The following is a 25,431-nucleotide window of genomic DNA, read 5'->3' as shown; positions in this document are numbered from 1 at the left end:
GTTGTTACATTGATACACAGTTGGGAAAAAAATAACATTTTCATAAATTATTAGTTTAATTTTAAGATAATGTTGGGTTCTGGGCCTTTGTACTAATAAGCTTTAGTTTCCAATGATAACAGTTCTGAATTACATTGCATGTACACTATGTGCACAATTATTAGGCAAGTGAGTATTTTGACCAAATCATCATTTTTATGTATATATTGTACAACTCCAACCTGTATAAACGTGAATGCCTATTTATTTTACGCATATCAGGTGATTATTATATGTGTAACGAGGAAGGGTGTGGCCTAAGGAGATCAACACCCTATATCAAGGTGTGAATAATTATTAGCTTCTTTTCCTCAGGCAAAATGAGCCAAAAAATAGATATGAAAAGGAAAAAATTTAAAAAGTCTTTCAGAGAGATGCAGCACTCTTGAAATTGCTAAAATATTGGGGCCTGATCACTACTTCCATCAAACGTTTTGTTGCAAATAGTCATCAGGGTCGCAAGAAACGTGTTGAGGAAAAAAGATGATAGCCAACAGATCAAGAAACTGACAGACTCGATAAATGGAAGGCTTATGCCTGTTATTGAAAACAAGGGTGGCTATATTGGACACTGATTTATGTATTTTTGAAATGTCAGAAATGTTTATTTGTAAATTTTGAGTTGTGTACTTTAATTAACCACTTGCCCTCCTGAGGATTTACCCCCCCCCCCCCTTCTTGCTGCCTGACCAGGCCATTTTTTGCATTACGGCTCTGCATTACTCTAACAATTGCGTGGTCGTGCAACGCTGCACATAAATGAAATTTACGTCATCCGCACTCCCTACCCGGAAATGCAAAATCCCATGTATATACACGTGATTTTGCGCACCCGTGCCGCCCTGTAGCAGTATTTCTGCTATAGGGCGTACGAGAAGCGGTTAAAGTAAGAATAATAAACAAGTGAGATGGGAAAATTTTCCTTTTATTTAGTTGCATAATAATTCTGCACACTAATAGTTGCCCAATAATTGTGCACACATAGAAATTCTCCTAAGAAAGCCAGAACCTCACTTTCACTTTCCTAAATATTCAGGTTTGATATTTATTCACATTTTGGATTGACCAAGAGCACTGTAGTTGTTCAGTAATGAAATTAATCCTCAAAAATACAACTTGCTTAATAATTGTGCACATGGTGTACTTGCTGACTGACTCAACTGCTAAGCTTCGCATTGGACCCAGCTGTCACTGATGACTTGCAATTCAATCATTGAACTGGAACCACCACTGTAATCAAAAGTGCTAGGACAGAGAACTCCAATGTTAGCACTGTTTTCAAAATTACATAGTTAATTAATAAACAGAGTAAATTAAACGCCATATACAGAATCCTATACCTACAGTTGATTCAGAGGATGGCCAAAAAAACCTATACAGCATGGTTTGGTCCAATTTGCTCCAGCAAGGAAAAAGTAAATTCCTTCCTGATCTCCCAGAAGGCTTTTGGTTATTACCTGGATTAACCATCCCTGGTGTTGTCACCAAAAATATTAATATTCCAGTTGTGTTTGTTTTGAAAAAATGCTGATTGTGTTCCTAAATGAGCAGTCTACTGAGCTGGCCAGAACCAATTCTTGTGGGAGCCTAACTCACATTTTCACAGCTCTTACTGTGAAGATGCCTTTCTGTACTTGAAGGTTAAATCTATTTTGCTGCAGACTTTAGAGGGCACAGAAGATGTGAGCCATTGGAATACTTATTGTGGTTCTTTTGGGGCTATTCCAATACTATCCGCATTATGGACTTGAGCACCCCATTTTCCTTTGTATACACAGAGCTGAAGTAGGTCACCAACTCTAAATTGTCTTGAAAAGGTCCTACGTGTTTAGACCTAAATTTTTTACTTTTAATATATTTGAAGAATTCCTTGGGATTTGTCCTGTTCTTTAGCAACTAGTCATTAATTTAGAATTTTTGCAGCCTTGATTTCTTTTTTACAAATTCTGTTATATTCTTTGTAACTGTGAAGTTATTAAGGAGGTTTGGCAGGAGCGATTCTTGAAGGGAACCTGTACCACAGCCTCATTCATCTCTGTAATGAACATCTCTTTTGTAAATAGCTGGCGCTGCCATGAAGAGGGATTAGCCACAGGAATGAATATGGCCCTCTGGAGCACAGGGTACAGCTGGGATTATTTTACTAGGCTTTGCAGTGCTTTGCAGGGATGCACAGTTAAGATCTCTGACGTGGGTCTAAAGGTATGTATTTACCTGTGTGATGTACTCAGAGTTCAGAGGCGAGAAGCTTTAAAGGATAAGTTCACCTTTGGGAACATGTTACATGTGCCACCCGTTTTTAGGATGGAACATGTAACATGTTGTCATAGCTGCAGCCACTCCTGCCACCCCCCCCCCCCCCTCCCTCTGACAGATAATATGGGGAGAAGTTTCCCTGTACTATCTGTCAGATTTGAAAACCACGCGGCCATGCGGGGCTCCGCCCACACGGCCGAATCATTCATTCACGGACTTCCGTGTATTAATGAACTGCAAGTCCCAGCAGCCTTAGCGGCTGTGGGCTTGTAGTTTTCAATGAACTACTACGACGCTGTGGAACGCCGTGGTAATTTATTGAAGTTTCCTGTCAGTATATCTGCTTGCCGTACATCAAGCAGATATTCTGACAGATCTGCAGGAAACCTGCATGGCATCAGCGATCTACTGATCACTGATGCAATCCTTTCCAGGCTCCTTGTGATCAGTTTATTGAAGTTTTTTAAAAATTTAACAGAGAAGACAAAAAAAAAGGGTAAAGAATCTTCACATAGACATTAACATTAGTAAAATACATAACAGAACAGAAAATACAGGGCTGGGGGCGGGGGGGGGGGGGGGGGGGGGACACAGTCAGATAAATAATATTAAACAGCAACATCCTGGATCTAGATGACAGCAGTAATTGACAGCAAGTACAAAAACCACAGCTATAGATCAAGTAGCCTATGCAATATAGGCAAATCCAAGCCCTAAGTGGGTATAGATGGCAGAGGCAAGAGGAGCAACAAAGTAATTAATAGTAAATCTGTAGAGGGCTTTACCATACACGACAATAGATACCAGTCCCAGGGGAAAAAAAGATGGGGTGTACTAGCGATATCCATGGCCTTATCTTAGTCTAGTGCCAAAGAAAACAAAAAAAAACAAAAAAAAAAAAGCAGGGGGGGGGGGAAATGGAGGAAGGAGGGCGATATAAGGGGTGAGAGAATAAGAAAAGGCACCCAGGGGGATAATAGACCAGTAGGGACCAGAGGAGAAGAAACCTCCAGTTCAAGCAGCCAAGAGTTTGCGAAGTAGAGGACTCTCTCTCTCTCTCTCTCTCTCTCTCTATCTATCTATCTATCTATCTATCTATAATATTCCAGGAGAGCCAGGTCCGGCGACAGCATTCGTGAGTGCCCAATTCCTGTGCCAATGTTAACTCCATACATTCAATATGATCCATCTCCTCAACCCACTCTTAATAAGCTTGGGACACTGTGTGTTCTCCAATGGCGAGGGATGATTAGTCTGGCAGCTGTCAAACAATGACGTTAAAGTCCACGTTTAATATGCTTGAAAGAGCCAGGCAAAATAGAAAACCGAACAACCTGTGGTGTATTGGGGACTGTCTGGTTTGTAACTGCATAAGCAGGATAACATCCCAGTAGGCATGGATAGGGGGACATTCCCACCAGACATGGAGCAAGGAGCCAGGGGCAGCGTGGCAGCGCCAGCAGAGATCAGGTGTGGAAGGGAAAACACTGTAGAGTAGGGTAGGACATCTATACCACCGAGTGAGCAGTGAGTTGGTTTCCTGCACTTTACTGGTCAAGGACAAGCGGTGAGTGAGAGCAAATGACTTCAGCCAGTCTTCGTCTGATATCTGAACATCAAGATCAGCCGCCCATCTAGATGCCTACGGTGGGAGTCCTGGATGGACCCTAGAAAGGAGGATCTGATAGAGAACAGGGGACGCAGGGGAGGAAAATCTTGGAGGAGCAGGGATTCAAAAGATGTAAGATCCCTGGTCCGTAAGTTCATATTAGAAAAAGTATGTACAAAAGAGCAGAGTTGTCTATATGCCATCCATTGGGCAAAAGGTGCCCTTCCCAAGACGCGAGAAGGTTGGAAAGGAAAGGAGGGAGACGACCCTGATTGAGTATTTGTATTAGTTGCCTGTGTGTGGCTTTGTTCCATACAAGGAAATGAGAGCAAGATTGGCCTGGGGGAAATTGAGGGTTCCCAAATAAGAGTCATAGGACCAACCAATGAAGACACCTTAAGGGACAGGGCCAGATTGCCCCACATTTGCAAAAGATGGTTGGTCAGGAGTGGTAAAGATGAAGGACTCTGAGATACAGGTATTATCTAGGGAAGAGCTAAAAGATCACACGGTGCCATACTCTGTTTTAGGGATACCCACTTCTTTGTAGGTGCATGATGGAACCAATTCAATAATCGAGTGAGAACTGCCGCTGCATGATATAAACGCAGGTCAGGCGGCCCTGCCCTGCCCCTCTGCTTAGGGAGTATTACAGTCGATTTATGTAATCTCAGTTTCCGAGGTCCCTAAATAAACTTTGTAAAGGCAGTCTGCAACATTTTGAAGAAGGGTCTAGGGATGGTGATAGGTAGACCCTGTAATAGGTAAAGGAAGCTAGGTGTGACATTAATTTTTAGTATATTGATCCGGCCAAACCATGAGTATAAGAAACGGTCATAATTCCTAAGATCCTGTAACGTACGTTGACGTAAAGTGGTATAATTTTCAGAGAATATATGGGACAGGTTAGAGAGGATTTTAATACCCAAGTATTTAAGAGAACTAGAGCAGAATTTGAAAGGAAAGCTGTCCTTAACTTCCTGTACCTTTTTTAAGAGGTGGCAGTGAGACATTTAGGATCTCTGACTTTGTATGATTGACCTTAAAGTTGCTGAATTCACTGAACCGGTGAAATTCTGACAAGATAGAAGGTAGAGATATATGTGGGTTGGAGACATAGAGAACTCGATAATCCGCGAAAAGAGCTCATTTCACCTCCTTCAAGCCAACGGGAACGTCTGTGATATATCTGGATTATTGCGAAGCGCCATTGCCAGGTATACCATAACCAGAACATACAAAAGAGGAGATAATGGACAACCCTGCCAGGTGTCATTTGCTATAGGGAAGCTCGCCGTGAGAGAGCCATTCAGCGAGTTCTAGCAGTAGGGGAGGTATAAAGGGTGAGAATTTTCTGCTGCATGACAGGGCCCAATCCTATTTGAGATGGCGCTTGCGCCAAGAATGCCCACCCCACCCTATCAAATGCCATCTCGGTGTCGATAGATAAAGAGGCAAACGAGGAGTCCGACAGATTGAGCATGGTTCATAACCAAGAGGGTTTTTAGGGTGTTATCACGAGTCTCCCTGCCTGGCACAAACCCCAGTTGGTCCGTATGGATGAGATCTGGGAGCAAATTCTGCAGGCATGTAGCGATCGTTTCAGCATGAATCTTAATATCCTCCTCAATTAGAGAGGTCGATAGCTGGAGCAGAGACTTAGGTCCTTATCCGGTTTAGGGAGAAGCTAAATATGAGCTTCTAAAGTTTGTGGCGGAAAAGAAGATCCGGCCGAGATGGAGTTAAACATAACATAAATGGAGAAAGCAAATCTTTGAAGGTCTTATACAATTTAGGGGTAAAGCCATCGGCACCCGGACTTTTGCCTGAAGGGGTCGCTGAGATAGCACCTAACAATTTTGCGGTAGAGAAAGGGCTGTCAAGGGAGTCTCTAGTGTCAGCATCAATAGTGGGCAAACCCGTTTCACAGACATAATCTCGAAGGCCGATCATGGAACGCAGAGGAGTTCTCATCCTGTCCCTGGGAAGGTAGATTATATAGGGCAGAGAAAAAAATCACGGAAAGTTTCATGAATTAGGGGTGGGTCCGATGTCAGATTGCACGTAGGGCTTCTAATATTAGGGATAAAGGTTGGCGATATACAAGGATGGAGAGATCGTGCCAAAGGACGACCACATTTGTCACCAAAACGGTATCTGCTGAAAGCCATGCGGTGATGATGCATACTATGAGACACCTCATAAAGTTGTAATAAGTTGGTTCTGGTCTCAGATATGGAGGCAAACAGTTCTTGAGTAGGGGAAGATTTATGACAAGTCTCCAAGTCCCGTAGCTTGTCCAAAGTGCTTTGAATACACTCAGACCTTTCACTTTTAAGTGTTGTCCCGTGTTGAATTAAAACACCCCGCAACACCACCTTAAGAGCCTCCCACTGTACTGGCAGGGAGGTTTCATCCATGGCGTGATCAGAGAAGAAGTTGCTGATCGTGGTAGTGATTGCCTGCTCGCATGTAGGGTCTGCTGATAAGGAATCATTAAGACGCCAGGTCCAGTCAGAACGAGGAGCTTGCGGAGGGTATAAAGTCAGAAACAGGAGAATGATCCGACCATATGAGAGAACCGATATCCAGGGATGGGTCACTTAAGAACATGGGAGCTTGCGAAAAAATAGTCAATTCGACTATAGGACTGACGAGCTGATGAAATATGTATAATTACAAGTTTTGGGGTACAGCGTCCGTCAAAGATCCAGAAGCCGGTGATCATTGAATCTCTTCTTCAGAAGCCGAAGATGGCTATAGGACAAGTGGCAACGCTGGGCAGAGGAGTCAAGAAGGGGCTCCAAAGCTACATTAAAGTCACCGCCCAGCAATACCGTACCCTCCGCAAAGTCTGCCAACAGACGCAAATAGCGCGTTATATAGGTAACTTGGTCCTGATTGGGTACATAAAAATTGGCCACAGTATATAGCTTATTCCAAAGTGAGAACTTTATAAAAAGATACCGACCATTGGGATCAGCCCTGTGTTACAAAGAGAGGACCGGGAGGCATTTATGTATGGCAATGGAGACACCCTTGGTTTTGGATGAAGGAAGGACACTGTGAAACCATCACGTATAATATATCCTTGAACCAAATAGGAAGGCTATCGTCACAGAAGTGGGTCTCCTGGAACAATACAATGTCAACTTTAGACTTGTGTAGGGAGTATAGGATTTGTCGCCTCTTGGATTGGTTGTTGAGTCCATTAACATAAGAACAGAGCTTAGGAGTAGGGGGTGGTATCCTGGGCACCATCCTTGGGCAACACTAGAAAAAAAGAGAAGAAAAGAGAGGAAGAAAAAAAAGGGGGGGGGGGGGGTAGGGAAAGTGGAAAAAGGCAAGAAAGATAAAGAAGAGGGAACAGAAAAGGGTTTGTAGGGAAGAAGCGATATGGAAGAGAGAGAATTCTTTCACTGGGTTCTGAGCTGCCCAAAATTCGGCAAAAAGAAAAAAAAAAACCAAAAAAAGGGGAGTCAATGTTAAATTTCCAAAAAAATAACTAATACCTTCTAGAGGGTCACTGATCCTACAGGGGGAAGTGGATACACATGTAGGGCACTTAGAGAGGAGACTTGGGGGTGGGCAAGGAGAGGTCCCAGCAATAGAGAAAACAATACAGAGCGAACCCCCCTCCCGCCACGGGTTAGGACTAACGGCATACAGAGAATTCCAATCGTGAGGTAGATGTATACAGGCTAGAGAAACGGCATCCGAGCCACCCAGCCGGGTGCTCGGGAGGGGCGAACCATTCCTCAGCAGGGAATCAGTGTGACAAACTCCTGCGCTCCTACCTAAAAACTAATACCTACCAACAAAGGTAAAGCTGCTACATACAGTCATATACCCATAGACAAAAAATATAAATGAAACACAAATGATGCAGCGCTACTACCATAAAAATTCTTCACACATAAATGAATAAGTGAAACAGTGCAAAATTAGTAACACAAATAACATAAACAAACAAAATTAAATAGTGCCAAAAAACTCATAAATAATCACGTGTGACAAGTGTCAATACGAGGTCCTAAAAGGACCAAATAACATAAATGGTGCCCCAAGTAATCCAATGGGATCCAGTAGTGCTCCAAATCAAACAAGTAAGTCACAACAGGACTCAATGTGCTAAAAAAAACTCCCACTGGAAATAAAAATCAGTTCCCACCATATAACACAAAACACACGTGCATCCCAATAAACGCATAAACTAAGAACTGATCATGCAAACAAACATGAATAAATATATAAAGTCCCGTGAGGTGTAAAACACCTGACAATAGACAAAAAACATATATAAAGTCCACAGCAATTCTTGAAGAGAAAAAAAAAAAGTGCTGATAAATGTGCAGAGATATCCAAAAATGGCTGAATTGCCCGCTCACCTCCCTCTTGCGACCCGCACAGGGTCAAAAGGCCTTCAGGATCACTAACACATGGACCCTTAATAGTAGGTAATCCTCCACAGCTCTCCACACTGACCTCCCCTCATGTACAGATTCCAGCACAGGCTCACAGGGCAGCAGATCTCCTCTTCAGGCACATAAGATGGCTGCAGCCACTTGATCCCTCAGAAAATATAAGTGAATGCTTGCATAGTGTAAAACTATTTATTTACCAAACAAAGTATCACATATCAAATATGCTCACATTTAAAATCATCTTGTACATCACATGTAAATCAAACCTCAGATCAGATGTACTTGCATGGGTGTCCAATGTAAATAAACAAGGCGTCCGACCGGAAGTGCGTCACCGCCAACGCGTATCGTCACGCTTAACGCGTGATGAAGGGGCCCACAAAAACAAGTTAAGGTAATAAAACAACCTCAAGAACAGTCCAAAGAGTAAAATCGACCAAATATGTACAATGAGAACCAAACATAATGAACACCATAGGGGGCTGGAGCCCAGATTAAAAAATTAGGAGCGGCCAGAGCCCCCTACGGAGCGCATTAAGCCTGACAAGCTGGCAGTTCGCATGGCAATGGGACAAACAACGAGCGTCTTATAGCATGCCAAGGGGACAAAGTGGATGGTAGGAGGAGGGGAAGGATTTGTGATTCCCCAGAGGGGTCAGATGGATTGAGGAGAACAGGGACAATTTACAAAGGGTAAATGAAACCATTCCCATAGGGAGTTGCGGATCAAGGTCGCAGACCAAATATTGGAATTACTACCCCTGTTGTGTCCCGCTGCCACACATACACCACATCCATACACAACAGTGCAAGGGATACATATCTCAAGGCTCGCTATGGGCGAACTAGGCACCAGACATAAAAGCAGCAGTAAAGCGGGAGCCTGGGGGAACAGGGGGGAACCCCGCATGTCATCATAGGACAATAACCAAGAAGGCCAACAGTTACACAGGCAATTTAGTGCTACAGGAAAAATCGTAGAGAAATTAAATATCAGATCGCTACCAAAACAAAAAAATAAGAAAACGAAGAAACCAGGTGAAGGCCCCATAAGAAAAAAAAAAGAAAAATTGAGCAAAAACACTGGGAAAGTCCATATAGATGCACATCAACCGGGGCATTTGGTCGGACTCCACAGGTGGCCCAGAGTGTGAAGTAGTTGGATGTGCTGATGACACGTAACCAGTCTACAGTATTGTTACTGTACATTCTTACTGTATTATACAATTAATCAAAAACATTGTTTGTATAAAGAAAATTATTTGTGAGCTTATTACAGGGAAGAGAGGCTCGATTTCTCTTTGTAATTAATACATATATTATTTTTTTCATTTTGCTGTTTGTCAACAGGGCCTGAAATAACTTGATTAAAAAGAGTTCATTGAGAGTTTACAATAGTATGCCTGACTATAAATTTTCATTTGGGTGAGATTTCAGTATGAAGTACACAATTTTTGCCATTCCCCCTTAGACATTTTTATGAAGGATCATCTGAGTGAGTTCTGATGACATTTCTTATCAGTTCCAGTGTCTATATTGTCATGTGACAGGAGACAAATATTTCACTTTTCAGGTCACCAAATCCAATCCAGATGTGAAGAACATGATGAGGACCTGGACACGGCAAGCTGGATATCCTCTGGTGACGGTTGTGAGGAACGGGAAGGAAGTGTCAGTGAGTCAGAAGCGATTCATACGAGCTGTAAATCCAGCCAATGCCACTGGGAACTCCAGGTGTGTGCTCCTTGCCTGGTTATATGTTGCTTTTCGTTGTTCTTGATATGTTTGACAAATGTTAAATGTCGAGTTTCAGCCTTTTTTTTTTTCCAATAGAGTAGAGAGAATGTGTTAGATAATGGGAATGTGTACCGGATTACATTCCAGCAAAAACAAGCAGGTTGGTGGGCACTCCTAAAAGCAAGTTCTAGGACACGCATTACCATCTGCTATGTACAGAGCAACACTGTGCTGTATATGTAAACTAGGGTATTGGGCTTATGAAGACGGACATATGATTGGTTGCTTAGGGATACTGCACAGCACTGTACTTTATATATATATATTTTTTTGTATGGTATGATGTTCTGTGAGCTTAAAGTTACACTAAATTCTGTTTAAAAAATGTAATTCTATTCAAGAATGTATTTTTAACTCAAAGTACCTGTTGCTCTCTGCCAAATCTCCAGATCATTTTTTTCTGCTGTGATCCGACTTCTTGTTAGAGGGTGGCTATGTTCATTCTCCATGCACTCATATGTAGGAACGTAGCCACCCTCTCTTGCTTACTTCCAAGATGGACTATGGGATTTAGACAGAGCAGTGCACTTAATCACAACTGAAGCCTGCCATAGACTATGTGATTTTCTTTCCTGCAACCACGGGTACAACAATCAAATGGGTACAGTCAGGCTGCCCATGGATGACTCAAATCTTGGCTGGTCCCTGCTGAACCGGTCGAGATTCGAACCATCTATGGCTGGCTTTACTTGCACTACTCATTCCAAACTGATGGAAAAAAGGAGAAGTTCACAAGCTCAAAGAAAAACACAGTAAGAAGTAAGTTCATGAAAAATGGATTGCAGGGCCATTAAGTAGTGAATGTGTATGGATTATTTATGGAGAATAAGGATAGTGTTTAGTGTCACATTAAGTTAAAGGAAAAGAATACATCTATGAGGGGTTCAAGTTACCATAGCAAACTCATCTGAAAATTTGTGATCAGTCATTTCCCAGCTTTCGGGCCACATGTGCTTAAATTGTTTTTGCTTTACCATGTGTGATACTACAAATTAGCAAGTAATAAGACCGAGTCCTGTGGCCATGCTATCCCACTATACCAGAAATCTTGACATGGTGACTCGTTTCAATCTGTAGAGTTGGCTTTATTGCAAAAAGAACAAGAGATGATTTGTTGATTTATATATACTGTATAGAATAATTTAGATTTGTCAGAAAAAAAGTTGGTTTCCTCTCCTTTATTCTCCACGTTAGTGGCAGTTGGTGTGAGTCATTAATTTAGAATAAATATTACTTGGCCTAAGAAGTGTCACATCGCAATAATTAGAACTTAAAATGGACATTTGACACGGTGGGACTTTCAAGGCACAATACAACCACCCTCATAAAATATACATTTTATTGATTCACTCACAATAAAACAATTTTTGACATCAAATTCTATAATTAAAATTCATTTTCTTGTGAGCAACAACTAAAGATACATTACAAATTGCGAAATACCGATGTAAACTCTCTGGAAGCTCAACACGTTTCTTGGATTTTATCCACTTCGACAGGAGCCAGAGATGATATAACACTAGATCTAAAGAGACATATACATCTTAATGCATTCCGCTTTGTATTCACGCGTTTAAAATATTTACCTGAATATATCCAAACGGAAAGGAAAAGAAACCTTAACAGGCGAGCCATTGTCAGAGGTTCTGGAAGGCAGGCACATGTGAATGTAAAAAAATCATAAGCTCATATGCTTGCTGAAGGACATTAAGTAACTGTATTGATGGTATATTCCTTAGACTTGGTGAAATGGAGATGTATGCTTGTAGGGTATCTGCAATGTAAAATTACACCAAATACTCTCTAGTTTCCATAATCACAAAATAAGATTTTCCCAAATATCCTCATATATAGGTATGTATAGGTGTAAGGCGCTGAGCAAACTGTTGGCGCTATATAAATCCTGTATAATAATAAATAAATAAATATATATATATATATATTAGTCATTAATTCCTTCAACAAACATGCAGACTGCATGTTTTTCACCACATTTGGTTTAAGAACCACAATATGAACTTGTCAGTTCATGGTTATTCACATAGATGAAAATTATTATGTAGGGGCAAGGGAGGGATAATGTAAATGCTGTATCTCAGATTAGTTACAATAGAAGAAAATGATAATTAAGTCACACAGACTAGGATTAGGTAATATGTTTTTATAGTAGATCTAATCCCAAAATATCTCCTAGAAGTTTTACAAGTTGTAATTTCAGAAGTTGTTTTCAATCTTTATAAATCTGTTGCTTTTATTTCAATAATACTGTGTCATCCTACACTTCCAGTTATAGGGTGACAACTGTTTCCCAGTTATGCTACTGCATTGTCACCTTGTCACATGCACTCCCTATTAAGCCCACTGGCAGCCATGTGGAAATAGATTTTGCAGGCATGGTCCACTGTTGCCACAGCAAGCCGGTCCACAGAAATGGTGTGCAGCAGACACTGTAGAGTGCATATAGACAGGAAGTGGCCTAAGGAGGCTGGAGGGAGCAAAAACAAAACAGTATTTTATTAATTAAAAAAAAAATATAGTGCCCATTATACACAGTGCTATTGCAAATTAATTGTCACCCCCTTAGGGTTTGGGACTTTTTTACAAAAACTGCAAGTAAAGATAAGTGTTCATAGCAACCTACAGTATACCAACTTTTATCATCTCAATTTTCTTTTCTGTCTAGTTTCACACATAAATACTAGTGATCTACAAGTAGGATGCTTCCTAAAGGCTTGTGCAGATGAGATTTTGCTACCTGCCTTCATGTACCCTCCTTTTGGGCTTTTTCCACATTCCCATGAGGAGAAAATGTGCAATTTTAAGACCAACAAACATGCTCATGTACACAAGTCCTAAAGCTTAAATATGAAGAAAGTGTTGTCAAACCATGTCATGTTAGGCATTGTAGTTATTTAATGGCTGGATGGTGTTGGCTGGTTAAATGTGTTATTTTATTCCTGAGCTTTATAAAATACATTGCGCATCTCTGGTACAACTTATATTTAGATGACATTCCTACTAATAGGGAATAAAAAGTGTATATAATCTACAGGACTGCACACTAGACCTTTTTGGATATCAAAAGTTCAAAAATAAAAAAATTATCTAAACAGAAAACTACAAACAGGGCAGCTGCTGTTCTAAATGGTGTAACCATCAATTTGTAAGTTGTCAAAAAATAGAAACCGCGCTACTTCTTAATATGCAAACGTACAGTGTAGATATACAGTGGATATAAAAAGTCTACACACCCCTATTAAAATGTCAGGTTTCTGTGATGTAAATCAAATGAGACAAGGATAAATCATTTCAGAACTTTTTTCCATCTTTTAATGTGACCTCTAAACTGTACAACTCAGTTGAACAACAAATTGAAATATTTTAGGTGGAGGAAAGTAAAGTATGGTTGCATAAGTGTGCATACCCTTAAACTAATACTTTGTTAAAGCACCTTTTTGTTTTTCTTACAGCAGTCAGTCTTTTTGGGTATGAGTCTATCAGCATGGCACATCTTGATTTGGCAATATTTGGCCACTCTTCCTTGCAAAAAAACACTCCCAATGTGTCAGATTGCAAGGGCATCTCCTGTGCACAGCCCTCTTCAGATCACCCCACAGATTTTCGATTGGATTCAGGTCTGGGCTCTGGCTGAGTTATTCCAAAACTTTAATCTTCTTCTTGTAAAGCCATTCCTTTGTTAATTTGGATGTATGTTTTGGATTGTTGTAATGCTGAAAGATGAAGTTCCTCTTCATGTTAAGTTTTTTTTTCTACCAGAAGCCTGAAGATTTTGTGCCATTATTGACTGGCGTTTTGGAATTGTTTATAATTCTTTCTACCTTGACTAAGGCCCCAGTTCCAGCTGAAGAAAAACAGCCCCAAAGCATGATGCTTCCCCCACCATGCTTCACTGTGGGTATAGTGTTCTTTTGGTGATGTGCAGTGTTGTTTTTGCGCCAAACCTATCTTTTGGAATTCTGGCCAGAAAGTTCAACCTTGCTTTCATCAGACCATAACACATTTTCTCACATGCTTTTGGGAGACTTCAAATGTGGTTTTGCAAAATTTAGCCGGGCTTGGATGTTTTTCTTCGTAAGAAAAGGCTTCCGTCTTGCCACTCTACCCCATAGCCCAGACATATGAAGAATACGGGAGATTGTTGTCACATGTACCACACAGCCAATACTTGCCAGATGTTCCTGCAGCTCCTTTAATGTTGCTGTAGGCCTCTTGGCAGCCTTCTATACCAGTTTTCTTCTCGTCTTTGCATCCATTTTGGAGGGACGTCCAGTTCTTGGTAATGTCACTGTTGCGGCATATTTTCTCCACTTGATGATGACTGTCTTCACTGTGTTCCATGGTATATCTAATGCCTTGGAAAGTCTTTTGTACCCTTCTCTTGACTGATATCTTTTAACAATGAGATTCCTCTGATGGTTTGGAAGCTCTCTGTGGACCATGGCTTTTGCTGTAGGATGCAACTAAGAAAATGTCAGGAAAGACCTAATAGAACAGCTGAACTTTATTTGAGGTTAATCAGAGGCACTTTAAATGATTTAAGGTGTGTACTGACTCCTATTTAACATGATTTTGAATGTGATAGCTTAATTCTGAACACGGCTACATCCCCAGTTATAAGAGGGTGTGCACAATTATGCAACCACATTATTTTAATTTTTGTTTTGAAATCCCCCACCAAAAAATTTTAGTGTTTTTTTTGTTTTTTTCAGTTGAGTTGTACAGTTTATAGGTCACATTAAAGGTGGAAAATGCTCTGAAATGATTTATCTTTGTCTAATTTTTTACATCACAGAAACCTGCCATTTTAACAGGGGTGTGTAGACTTTTTATATCCACTGTATGACTATATATAAATGTGTGTGTATATATAACCCCCCTCTCTAAAGTGATATTATAAATGTGAACATAATGTATACGTTTCTAATCACAAATACATACAACTTTAAAAGCGTGTGTATAAAAATCCAGTGCCAATCAGTCTGTGATCTTTATATAATATAAATCGAAAATATTAAAGTGTCCAGTGCAATCCTATATAAAGTGATGTGACATCCAACATTGCTTAGTGTCTCCACCGACATAAATATAATAGCATGAGGTAGTGAACATAGGTCATCCCCAGTCGTATCCCGAGGCTTTGGCTCCCATAGGATGTCAAGTGACGAAACGCGTAGGGCGGGCCTAGGAGGGGATATCACAACTCACAGCTATGGAGTCCCATGGTCTCGGGATATGATCAGGGATGACCTACGTTCACTACCTCAATCGATTATACTTGTGTTGGTGGAGACACTGAGCAATGTGAGTGTTTTTATGCTTTTATTGAAATAAACAGTTGTTATGGATTTACGCTATGAAGTTCCTCTTTTCTTTCCCTTACGAGTCACTATAAGATATAGGTCCTAAGAATCCTTGGAAGATAGGATTACAAGCTGCAGACCATCACTCCCAGAGCTAACAGATGATTTTGCTGGTTTGTAACCTGACCAGCAAATCACTCTGGTGAGTTCAATTAGGTTATCATGTGCTAGATGAGCACTGTATGGTGATTGAAAAAGGGAGCCACTAATATAGAAGAATTGCACTTGGAGTGTTTTGAAGGTTGCAAGAATATATAATGTCACATTGCTTGCACTTTATATATGATTGCACTGGACACTTTAATATTTCCGATTTTATGTTATGCAGAGGTCACAGACTGCCACCGGATTTTTCCATATATTCATGTTTTTTAAGTTGAATGTATTTGTGATTAGAAACATATACATTACGTTCACATTTATAATATTGGCACTTTAGAGAGGGTGTGTGTGTGTGTGTGTATATGTATGTGTGTGTGTGTGTATATATGTATATATATGTGTATATATGTATATGTATATATGTGTGTATATATGTATATATATATATATATATATATATATATATATATATATATATATATATATATATATATATATATATATATATATACACAGTATTTTCTGGCATATAAGACTACTTTTTATACTTAAAAATATACCCCAAAAATTGGGGGTCGTCTTGTACGCGGGGTATAAAATGTGAACCTTGAGTTTGTTTGGGTCAAGCTGGCTGGATGTGTGGTAATACTGTACCCTGAAAACCCATCTCTTCAGCGAGCGATGTATTCTACTAAGGAATACAGTATACCGTGCTGAGCCAAGATGGCTCAATACAAATGTCCCTATGATAGATTAATCTGTCAGCCCGCTGGATGTACGGTATATACAGTATACTGCGCTGAGCCAAGCGGTTTCAAAACGTACCGGTACGTCCCTACTGTAATCAGCCCGCTGGATGCACGTATGTACGGTATCTGCGGCTACATGCAGTATACACTGGGCCAATCACGGCGAGTGATGTATTCTACTAATAAATACAAAGCCTGCTCAGATTGGCAGGGAGTCAGACAGGTGGGCTGATGATGTCACAACCTCAGCCAAACCGAGCAGGCTTTGTATTCCTTAGTAGAATACATCGCTCGTTGAAGAGATAGGTTTTCAGGGTGCGCCTAAAGGAGAGGAGAGTAGGTGATAATCTGATGGGTTGGGACAGGGAGTTCCAGAGGATGGGTGATACACTGGAGAAATCCTGGAGGCGGGCATGGGAGGAGGAGACCGGGGAACTAGAGAGAAGGAGGTCTTGTGAGGAGCGGAGTGTGCATGCTGGGTGGTACTGGATATTAGGTCGGTGATGTAATTTGGGGGCAGTATGGTGGACAGCTTTGTACGTCAGTGTTAGGATTTTGAATTTGATCCGTTGCGCAGTCGGAAGCCAGTGGAGGGATTGGCAGAGGGGGGTGGTGGAAATTGAGCGGTTGGAAAGGTGAATGAGTCTGGCAGCCGTATTCAGGATCGACTGAAGCGGGGATAGCCAGCGGCGAGGCAGGCCAGTGAGGAGGGAGTAGCAGTAATCGAGTCGTGATATGATGAGGGAGTGGATGAGCTGTTTAGTGGTTTCTGGGGTTAGGAACGTGCGTATTTTGGCGATGTTGCGGAGGTGGAGTCTGCACGAGTTTGTTAAAGATTGGACTTGGGGTTGGAAGGATAGGTTGGAGTCCAGAATGACACCAAGTACTCTGGCCTGCGGGGCGGGTTTGATGGTGGCATTGTAGGATGTGATGGAGAAGTCAATGGGGGGTGGTGTACGGGCTGGGGGGGGGGGGAGTATATATACTGTATACTGTATGTAGTCAAAGCTACCGTATTACCGCACATCCAACGGTAACCATCTGATTTGGAATTTGATCCATATGACTGTCGTACAAATGTATCACAAGATGTCATTCATGAACTACTGATGTGAGTGGATGAACATGAGGATTTTGAAGGATTTTAAGTACCGGTAAGTCATAACTATTTCAATAAAAAAATCTGATGTTTTTAAATGGTGTTGTCTCGGAAGGGGGGTAGTCTTATACGGCGAGTATAGCCCAAAACCTATGTTTTAACTGGAAAATTAGGGGGTCGTCTTATACACCCAGTCGCCTTATACGCCGGAAAATACGGTATATATAATATTTTATAATCTTTCTAGATTCTAATATGACTGTGTGTTTTTTGGTTTTTTTTGTTAGTACTATATGGCATATACCTCTATCCTATACTTATGGTCCTTGTGACGGAACTTCTTGTGAATCTGTTTCCTTACTCAATCAAAAGGAAGGTGAGTAATCTATATATACTCTGCATTTATTTCACTTTACTGGAGTGCATGAAACAATCGGCCTTCTCAGTAAGTAGTAAGGCTTGTTTTGTGTGGTTTTTTTTTGCCCTCTCCTACAGCTCATGGGTGTGTGAGATTGTTCAGGAGAACTGCTAATAATGAACTTATCTCTTCTGGCCTTATGTTCCTTAGTTGTTAAGGACAGGTCCATTTTTTGCTTGGTGTCTGATAAATTTCTGTGCTGGATTTCTTTATTTGATTTTATGAGCTGGTCCATGTATATCCTACATAAGAGATGTTGGACTTATTTCACAAAGCCTAAACACAAGGTGAAACTCTCTAATTTAGCCATGTGACTGTAATTTGTAAATCTTTTTGGCTTAAAATAACTCACTTTTTTTAAAATTAACCTTATGCTAGTATTATCTTTGTGAATTGGGCCTGTGGTCTGTTGATAAGTTATAAACAGGGTAGAAAGTTATCAGCTGACAGCCTGTGTTTTGACATGGTAAGCACCCAAATCCATCTTGCCCTCCTTCATCTGTACATATTTCTATTTAAAGAGATTCTAAAGGCTTTTTTGTTTTTTTAATAAAAATAACAAATGTTTTGTCTATACCCATCTGCTGTGTGCAGTAGTTTTGCACAGAGCAGCCTAGATCCACCTTTTCTTGGGTCCCCTGCCGAGCTCCTGGCTCTTCCCTTCTGTTGACTGCCCCCACAGCAAGCAACTTGCTATGGGGGCACCCGTTGCTCAGTGTGTCCATTCACTACTGGAGCTGCAGCTCGGCCCCATCCCCTCTTTTCTCGTTGGCTCAATGGCTGTGATTGACAGCAATGGGAGCCAATGGCTCCTGCTTCTGTCTCAGCCAATGAGGAGAAGGAGTCCTGAGAGAACCGAGACTCCAGTGTACATCGCTGGATTGGGAGGGGGATTAGGAGGGCTGGGGGAAGGGGAGGGGCTGCTGCACAGAGGTTTTTTACCTTCATGCATAAAGATAAAAAACCTTGGGCCTTTAGAACCATTTTGAGATGTGATGTGATGATAGATCTTAAAATAAAAAAAAACATATTATTTACCTCCTAAACAGGTCTGTATTGCTTTTATCATTTAGGTTTTTATGTCCACCTTTTAAAGTGGTTGTAAAGGCTGCAGGGTTTTTTTTTTACCTTTTTGAAGGTAAAAAAAACCCTGTGTGCAGCAGCGTCCCCAGCCACCTCTAAAACATACTTAAGCCGAATCCTGATCCAGTGATGTGCATGAGAGCCTCAGCTCTCCCAGGCCTCTCTCTCCTCATTGACTGAGACAGCAGCGGTATCCATTGGCTCCCGCTGCTGTCAATAACAGCCAGTGTGCCAATGAGACAAGAGCAGAGGGGTCGAGCCTTGCTCCATGTGTGAATGGACACACAGAGCAGTGGCTTGGGAGGTAGGGGCCTGGAGTACTGGAGGGAGACATGAGAAGAGCAAGACCTGCTGCACAGAGTAGAGAACTATAACATGTTTTGTCATTAAAAATAACCATCACCTTTTAATATCACTTTAAAGGATAGGTTCACCTTTTCTAACATGTTACTGCTGCAGTTGCCCCCCACAAGTCCCTGCTGTGACAGCAAACCAGGGATCTTCTCCCTGTCAGCTGTCACAATTCGCACGGCCGCGTCATTCATTCACAGGGTTCTGTGAATGGGAAACAACAACTAACGACAGCCTTTTGGCTGTCAGGTTGTAGTTCTCTGAGCTACCAGGGCACTGTTGAGTGCTCTAGGTAGTTCATTGAAGCTTCCTGTTAGTGTGTAACTGCTCAAATAGGCAGACAGCTTGCATGCAGAATCAGCAAGAGCCCTGCATAGCACCCACAATTCACAGATCTTGGATGCAATGCTTTGCAGGCTCCCAGTAAAATAAATAGTAAATTGTGTACCTGCAAAGAGATGTGCATTTATTTTTTTTTAAAAGCTAAACCTATCCTTTAAATGATTGTACTGTGAATTTTTAATTAACCTCCCTAGCGGTCTGATTATGTCCATATTTCTGTGCTCAAAGCGGTACATTTTTTGCATGGAAATATGTTTTGTTTTTTTTTATTGTAGGCCTGTAATTTTTAGGAATATCTCACTGAAATTTGTCCGAACAAGAGTCTAGTAAACATCCCGGGTATGATAAAATTTGAAACACTAAATCATAAATTATAATTTAATAAATAATCATAAATAATAAATTTAATTCAATAATATAATCAAACCAAAAACACTGAAATTTGAAATATAGCGCCAAGTTCGCACATCGCTGAGCAAAGTCGCAAAATAGTTTCCAGTGTCTGACGAATTTCCCCCACGAATTATTATCGCTCAATTCTGCAAGTGGTTCTAATTTACTATCACTGTTCTCTAGCTGGTCTAAAAACGATTTTGACCTAAAGGGACGCTTTTTGGACGCCATGGACGTTTCTCAGTTTCCAGGCAATAAGAACAGTAAAAATGCAGGCAGAGCACAGGACAAAGCACTAGGGACAAAATGTATGTGAAATGGTTTGATACAGTAATGTTTTACTATATGATTTTAGTGTATTTAGTGAATGTCACTTTTTGTCATTGTCAAATTTTCCACCGTTTCGTCCCCGTACATCCCGACGCTCGCAGGGGACAGAACCCAGATGACCGATGCCGGCATCCGCCGGATTACATTGCCGGGGACACTGCAGGAGGGACATCGCGGGAGTGAAGGACAAGGTAAGTGAAGAACAGATGCCGGAGCAGCGCTGCATGGTAAGCCCGAGTGTAGCTCAGGGTTACCGCTTGTGGTACTGAAACTTTACCCCGAGCTACACTCGGGAATACCGTCAGGGAGGCTACTAGTAGCAGTTATGTTGCCCTTGGTAACTAGCGTGTTTTCATTTTTGAACTACAGAAACAGTGAATTTGGTTGTGATGGACAACAAAACTATAAGAGACAGCAATGTGTTCAAGGGATTTGTGTTTTTTTTTTTTGTGTTCATATTTTTTTTTGCTGATAGTGACTGGTGTATAGTAATACACTAATCTGTGTCTGGTGTACATGGAGTTGCTATGTACGTGGAATTTCCATCTATTTGAAATTATCTAGGATATAAAAGAGGTATGAAATTTGGGAGATTAAACAAATGGTAAGTGTGCATTATACTTCAGCAATAAGTCCAGTTTTAATTAGATCAAGGAGCAAAAGCCTTGTGGACAATTCAGTCACCCACATACCCTCTGAACTGAAAGCTTTGTTTTGGATTGACTGACCCTTTATCATAAAATAGTGGTGTTTGAGTAGTTAGGATTTTATCTCATGATCTCTGCAGGTAAAATTGTTCTCCAAAGTGAGCCTTCCTGGCTGAAGTTTAATGTGAAGATGAATGGATACTACATAGTGGATTATGGCCCAGAAGGCTGGACAGCTCTCATTGAACAACTCCAAAGTAATCACACCTTTGTAACTGCAAGCGATCGAGCCAACTTGATCCATGACATATTTGCCCTGTCTAGGTAATAACTGATTTGCAGTTCTCTTATGTATGCGGTTTTATTTTATTCATCTAGCTAATGCAATGCAGACAGTATTCATGTGTGCTTTTTGCTTTAACTCTATGATAAGGAGTGATTTATTGCTTGTCTGTTAATGTATTTTTTTGCTGTCTGCCAGAAAAATGTTTCATTGCTTATTGGAATGTTGTTTGTATTTCGTACTGGACAGGAAATATTCACTGACCTCAAACTTTCTCTGGACATTTTAGCTTATATCTGATTTATTGACATTGCTAAGTGAACAAATCTCTGCATCTTTGTGGTTTTTATTGTGTACACATCCCTACTAGCCCAGATCCTGGTACACTTCACTTACAATTATAAGATTAATACTCTGCTGCACCAATAACCTGCAAATATATCCAGCCTATATTTCCCAAGCAGTACAGCTGTTTTAAAGTAAGCCCAAGCAATTCAGACATGACATATGATAAAATATTGCATAGGTAGAGGTTACCTTTAGTGAAGACTGCATATAACATTGACCCAAAAATAAAAACCAACTTAAACTGTATGCAAAACCTCCAGTAAAACTGTATCTTGGCCCCAACAATTCTCAAGCCTACTTAATCGCTTTGTGATTAGAGGCCTCATTGACCGATATGAAGACTTAAATGTCCATAGCCTGGTTGCATGTTCACTTTTAAGTGTCATCATAAAAAATAGAGTTAAACTTTTTAGTAAAATCTCTATTCTCCAATCAGCAGAAGGTGATTGGACACTGGCCAAGAGAGTTGTTAGGACAACCCACATATAACCCTACCCACTCCCAGCAACCATCAGTTTTTTGCTACTGTCCTTAGGTGTTGCATGGTTTGTCTCTACTAAGAGAAATGAATGGCTGCTTTACCTGTGGAAATTTCTCTATCAAGGTTATAGATGCACTACAGCCACCTTCAGGTGATTGGACAGTGCCAAACAGTTGTTAGGACAACCCCGTGCAGTTCTTCCCACTCCCAGCAAGCCTCAGATTTTTTTTTTTTTTAAGCAACAATTGATGTGAATCCCTGAAACAGAGGGGAAGGTCCTATGTCCTGAAAGTATTATACAGGTAAGTTAAAAGTTACTGTGTTACTCATATTACACTGCAGGGTATAGGGTTTAGACTAACTATGACCTCTGAAAGCCCTTGAGTACCCAAGAGAAATCCGTAAATTGTGCTGCAAAACCAGGAAACAGAAGCAGTGCTAGAATGTAAAGGCATGCGCCCATGGACGTGGAAGAAATGGCACCAAATATAAATGAACATACTGGATAGTGTGACACAGCACTTGCCTCATGGCTATGGCACACTAATTAAAGTGTTTCAGCCCATTCTTTAGCCTGTGGCGCATGCGAAAGCGACACAGCCTTTGCTTCCCACATCCCCGACAGTTGTAGACCGTCACAGACTATGTCCTTGAGAACCACAAGGGTTATCAAAGCTATAGTACCTCGGCAATCTGGCTTAAAGGGCAAGGACCTGATGCCTGTTGCTGTGGGTGCAGGTAAGAAGGTCTCAGAATAAAGGGAAGAGTCCCATCCAGTCTTCACACTCCTGGTGGGTATACCTTGAGGATTTCTTTAAGAACAGGGCTCCACCACCTGATGGACCACTGCTCTGGACTTGTATAGCACCCTGCAGCTGACTTGCACCACATGCCAAGGTGAGTGCCTAACACAGGATCCAGTACCTGAAGCAAAATTACAGGCTAACCTTGCTTCTTTTTCTGGTGGGGTCTGAGTTCAGTCACAAAGGCTCAGCCAAGGGCCACCGATTTAGAAGCTGCAAGGTAGACAGACACGGTGGCTATAGTACAGCTGGAATCTTGATAGAAGAATCTAAAGAGAAATTTCACAAGTAAAGAAGCCATTATGTTTCTCAGTAGAGAGAGGATGCCCAGCATTAAGAAAGCTAGCAAAAAACTGTGGCTTGTTTGGTGTGGGAGAGGTTAAATGGGGACTGTTATAACAACTCGTTTGACAGTGTCTAGTCAGGGCTGGTGTAGGGATTTTTGTCTACTCGGGTGAAGATGCATTTTGCTGCCCTCCTGCTACCCCTCCCCTCCACCACAACCCCTCAATGTCTACTGTTGAGCTGGTACCTCCTTCATGTTGTTCCCATAATATGAGGGGGCACAGTGTGAAGAACATCCCACACCATTGAAAATTGAGTTGAACTTCCAATAAACGGCAGTATGTAATGAGGGGATGGAGGTACAGTATGATTTCCTTGCTTCCCCTCACTGGCCACAGGCAGCTGGCAGGCAAGGCAAACTGAAACTTTCAATGGCTGAGTCCCCCCCCCCCCACATAAACAAACTCCCAGATCACACCTCCCCAGATACCCCCCCTGAACACACACCTTGAGTTTATTAATCCCTAAGATCTTACCAGTCCTGCGACTCCTCCCAGTCCTGCGGCTTCTCTTCCAAATGTCGGTGGAGGAATTTGCAGCACACCAGGGCCAAGAAGGTTAACTGTGTCTGGGGCAGACAGGAGAAGATCTACACCTGGACCTCTGGTGGGCGTGGCAGTTACAGCAAACAGCAGGGAGCTTCCTCCGTCCTGACCACCTCCACCGCCAGCCCCCCTGCCTGACTCCTCCCACACAGCTAGGCACACACCTCCTGCCTGACAGTGGGCAAGTCACTCAGGCCCACTGCCCAGCCCTCCTCTGCATCATTGGATCTGCTCTGACAGCAGTACACACTCATCGCCCCACCTGTCTATTGCTCTCCCTGGCTCTCTCATTCTGACAGAAGTCTACTTAACAGCAGGCAAACTAAAACTTCCACGCTGTGCCCCGTAGGGGAAAGAAGGTGCAGCTTCGAAGTTTTAGTTTGCCTGCTGGAGGGACTGTTATTTTTAAAATCCGAATCCCCAGCGAGTGGCTGGATACCGATTTTACCGCCCACCCCATGCTGTTGCCCTAAGGCAGCTGCCTTGTGCTGGTGCTAGCCCTGTGTCCAGTCACCTAATAGTAGCTGCATATAATCATGTAGTTGAAGATTAAGCCTGTGTCCTGTACGATACGATTAAGGAATGAGCTTTGAAACAAGCCCTTACTGACCTTTTGTAGCTGCTGTCACTGTGGAGTAAATTATCCTCAAAGCACTGATGTCATTCAGGTCATGCTGCCTCACATCCAAAAGTATGATTCCACAGTGTTCCAGACTTCTAATCTCTAATTTGAGCATAAAAGAGTAGGTAAGGGAGAGCAGGGGTTGCTGAGCTGTTCCATAAATGACTTGAATAACTTCAGTGCTTCTGCTGTGAACTATTAGAATTAATTGCTGTTTTCAGGATGTTTGCACAGTAGAATTCAGTTGTGGCACAGAGAGGTTTAAAGAGGTAGGTGTGTGTGTGTATTAAACATTGCTGAGTAGGGTTAACAGCCTATTCTATAAAAGGACCCATTTTAAGATGGCTTTCTAGGCTTTCTAGGCTTTATGTGCCTAACACTGTGTTTTTGTTCTTTTTACGCTGTTATTATTCTTGCTTTCCAGTGTAGGGAAGGTTAACCTGACAAAGGCAATGGATCTTATTGCATATCTTGTGAATGAAAAAGACATTGCTCCAATCAAACAGGCATCTGTCCAAGTTTTGCGCATCCATGATCTTCTAGCTAAACTGGGTTACAAGAATATGGCTTTACATTTGAAGGTATGCCTGTTTTTCTTCTGCTCTATACATATCAACTGTATAAAAGAAACCAGTAAATGAAAAGGGGGTGTTGACGTCGGCAACCAGGTAGATGTTACTGTGCTTGTGGAAAAATTAATATGGGGAAACCTACTGTAGGTACTGTAGCCTCTTCCTTTTATATATTCATTCAGTCTTTATGCATCTGGCAGCCAGTAGACTACTTGCTTTTTTGCCATCACGCTCTGCTCTGCTTTTTTTTTTCCCATGGATCTTCTATTGACAGCTAAAAGCATGGGTATAAAATTCTGTAGACCAAACCAACACCATAGTGACCTCCCCAGTAGTTTTGAGACTTAGCTCCCAGATATGTAATTGAAATCAGATTTGGTGAAGTAGAAAAAAAGTTTGTCTTTTACTTATG

General features: G+C 41.5%; 1 protein-coding gene across 1 annotated transcript in view; it reads left to right on the top strand.

The window, feature by feature from the left end:
- The window catches only part of LNPEP (leucyl and cystinyl aminopeptidase), a 155,783-nt gene that overhangs the window by 110,237 nt on the left and 20,115 nt on the right, over window positions 1-25,431 (top strand). The window contains exons 10-13 of the mRNA XM_089679123.1: window positions 9,902-10,062; window positions 17,744-17,832; window positions 21,161-21,344; window positions 24,872-25,028. Coding sequence (XP_089535249.1) covers window positions 9,902-10,062; window positions 17,744-17,832; window positions 21,161-21,344; window positions 24,872-25,028 — 591 coding nt within the window. The remainder of the gene's footprint in view (window positions 1-9,901; window positions 10,063-17,743; window positions 17,833-21,160; window positions 21,345-24,871; window positions 25,029-25,431) is intronic.

Source organism: Staurois parvus, unplaced genomic scaffold, assembly GCF_062004578.1.
Source record: "Staurois parvus isolate SC_StPar_1 unplaced genomic scaffold, SC_StPar_1.0 ptg000218l, whole genome shotgun sequence".
NCBI lineage: Eukaryota > Metazoa > Chordata > Amphibia > Anura > Ranidae > Staurois > Staurois parvus.
The sequence above is the reverse complement of the archived record's forward strand: the minus strand, read 5'-3'. Positions and strand labels throughout refer to the sequence as shown.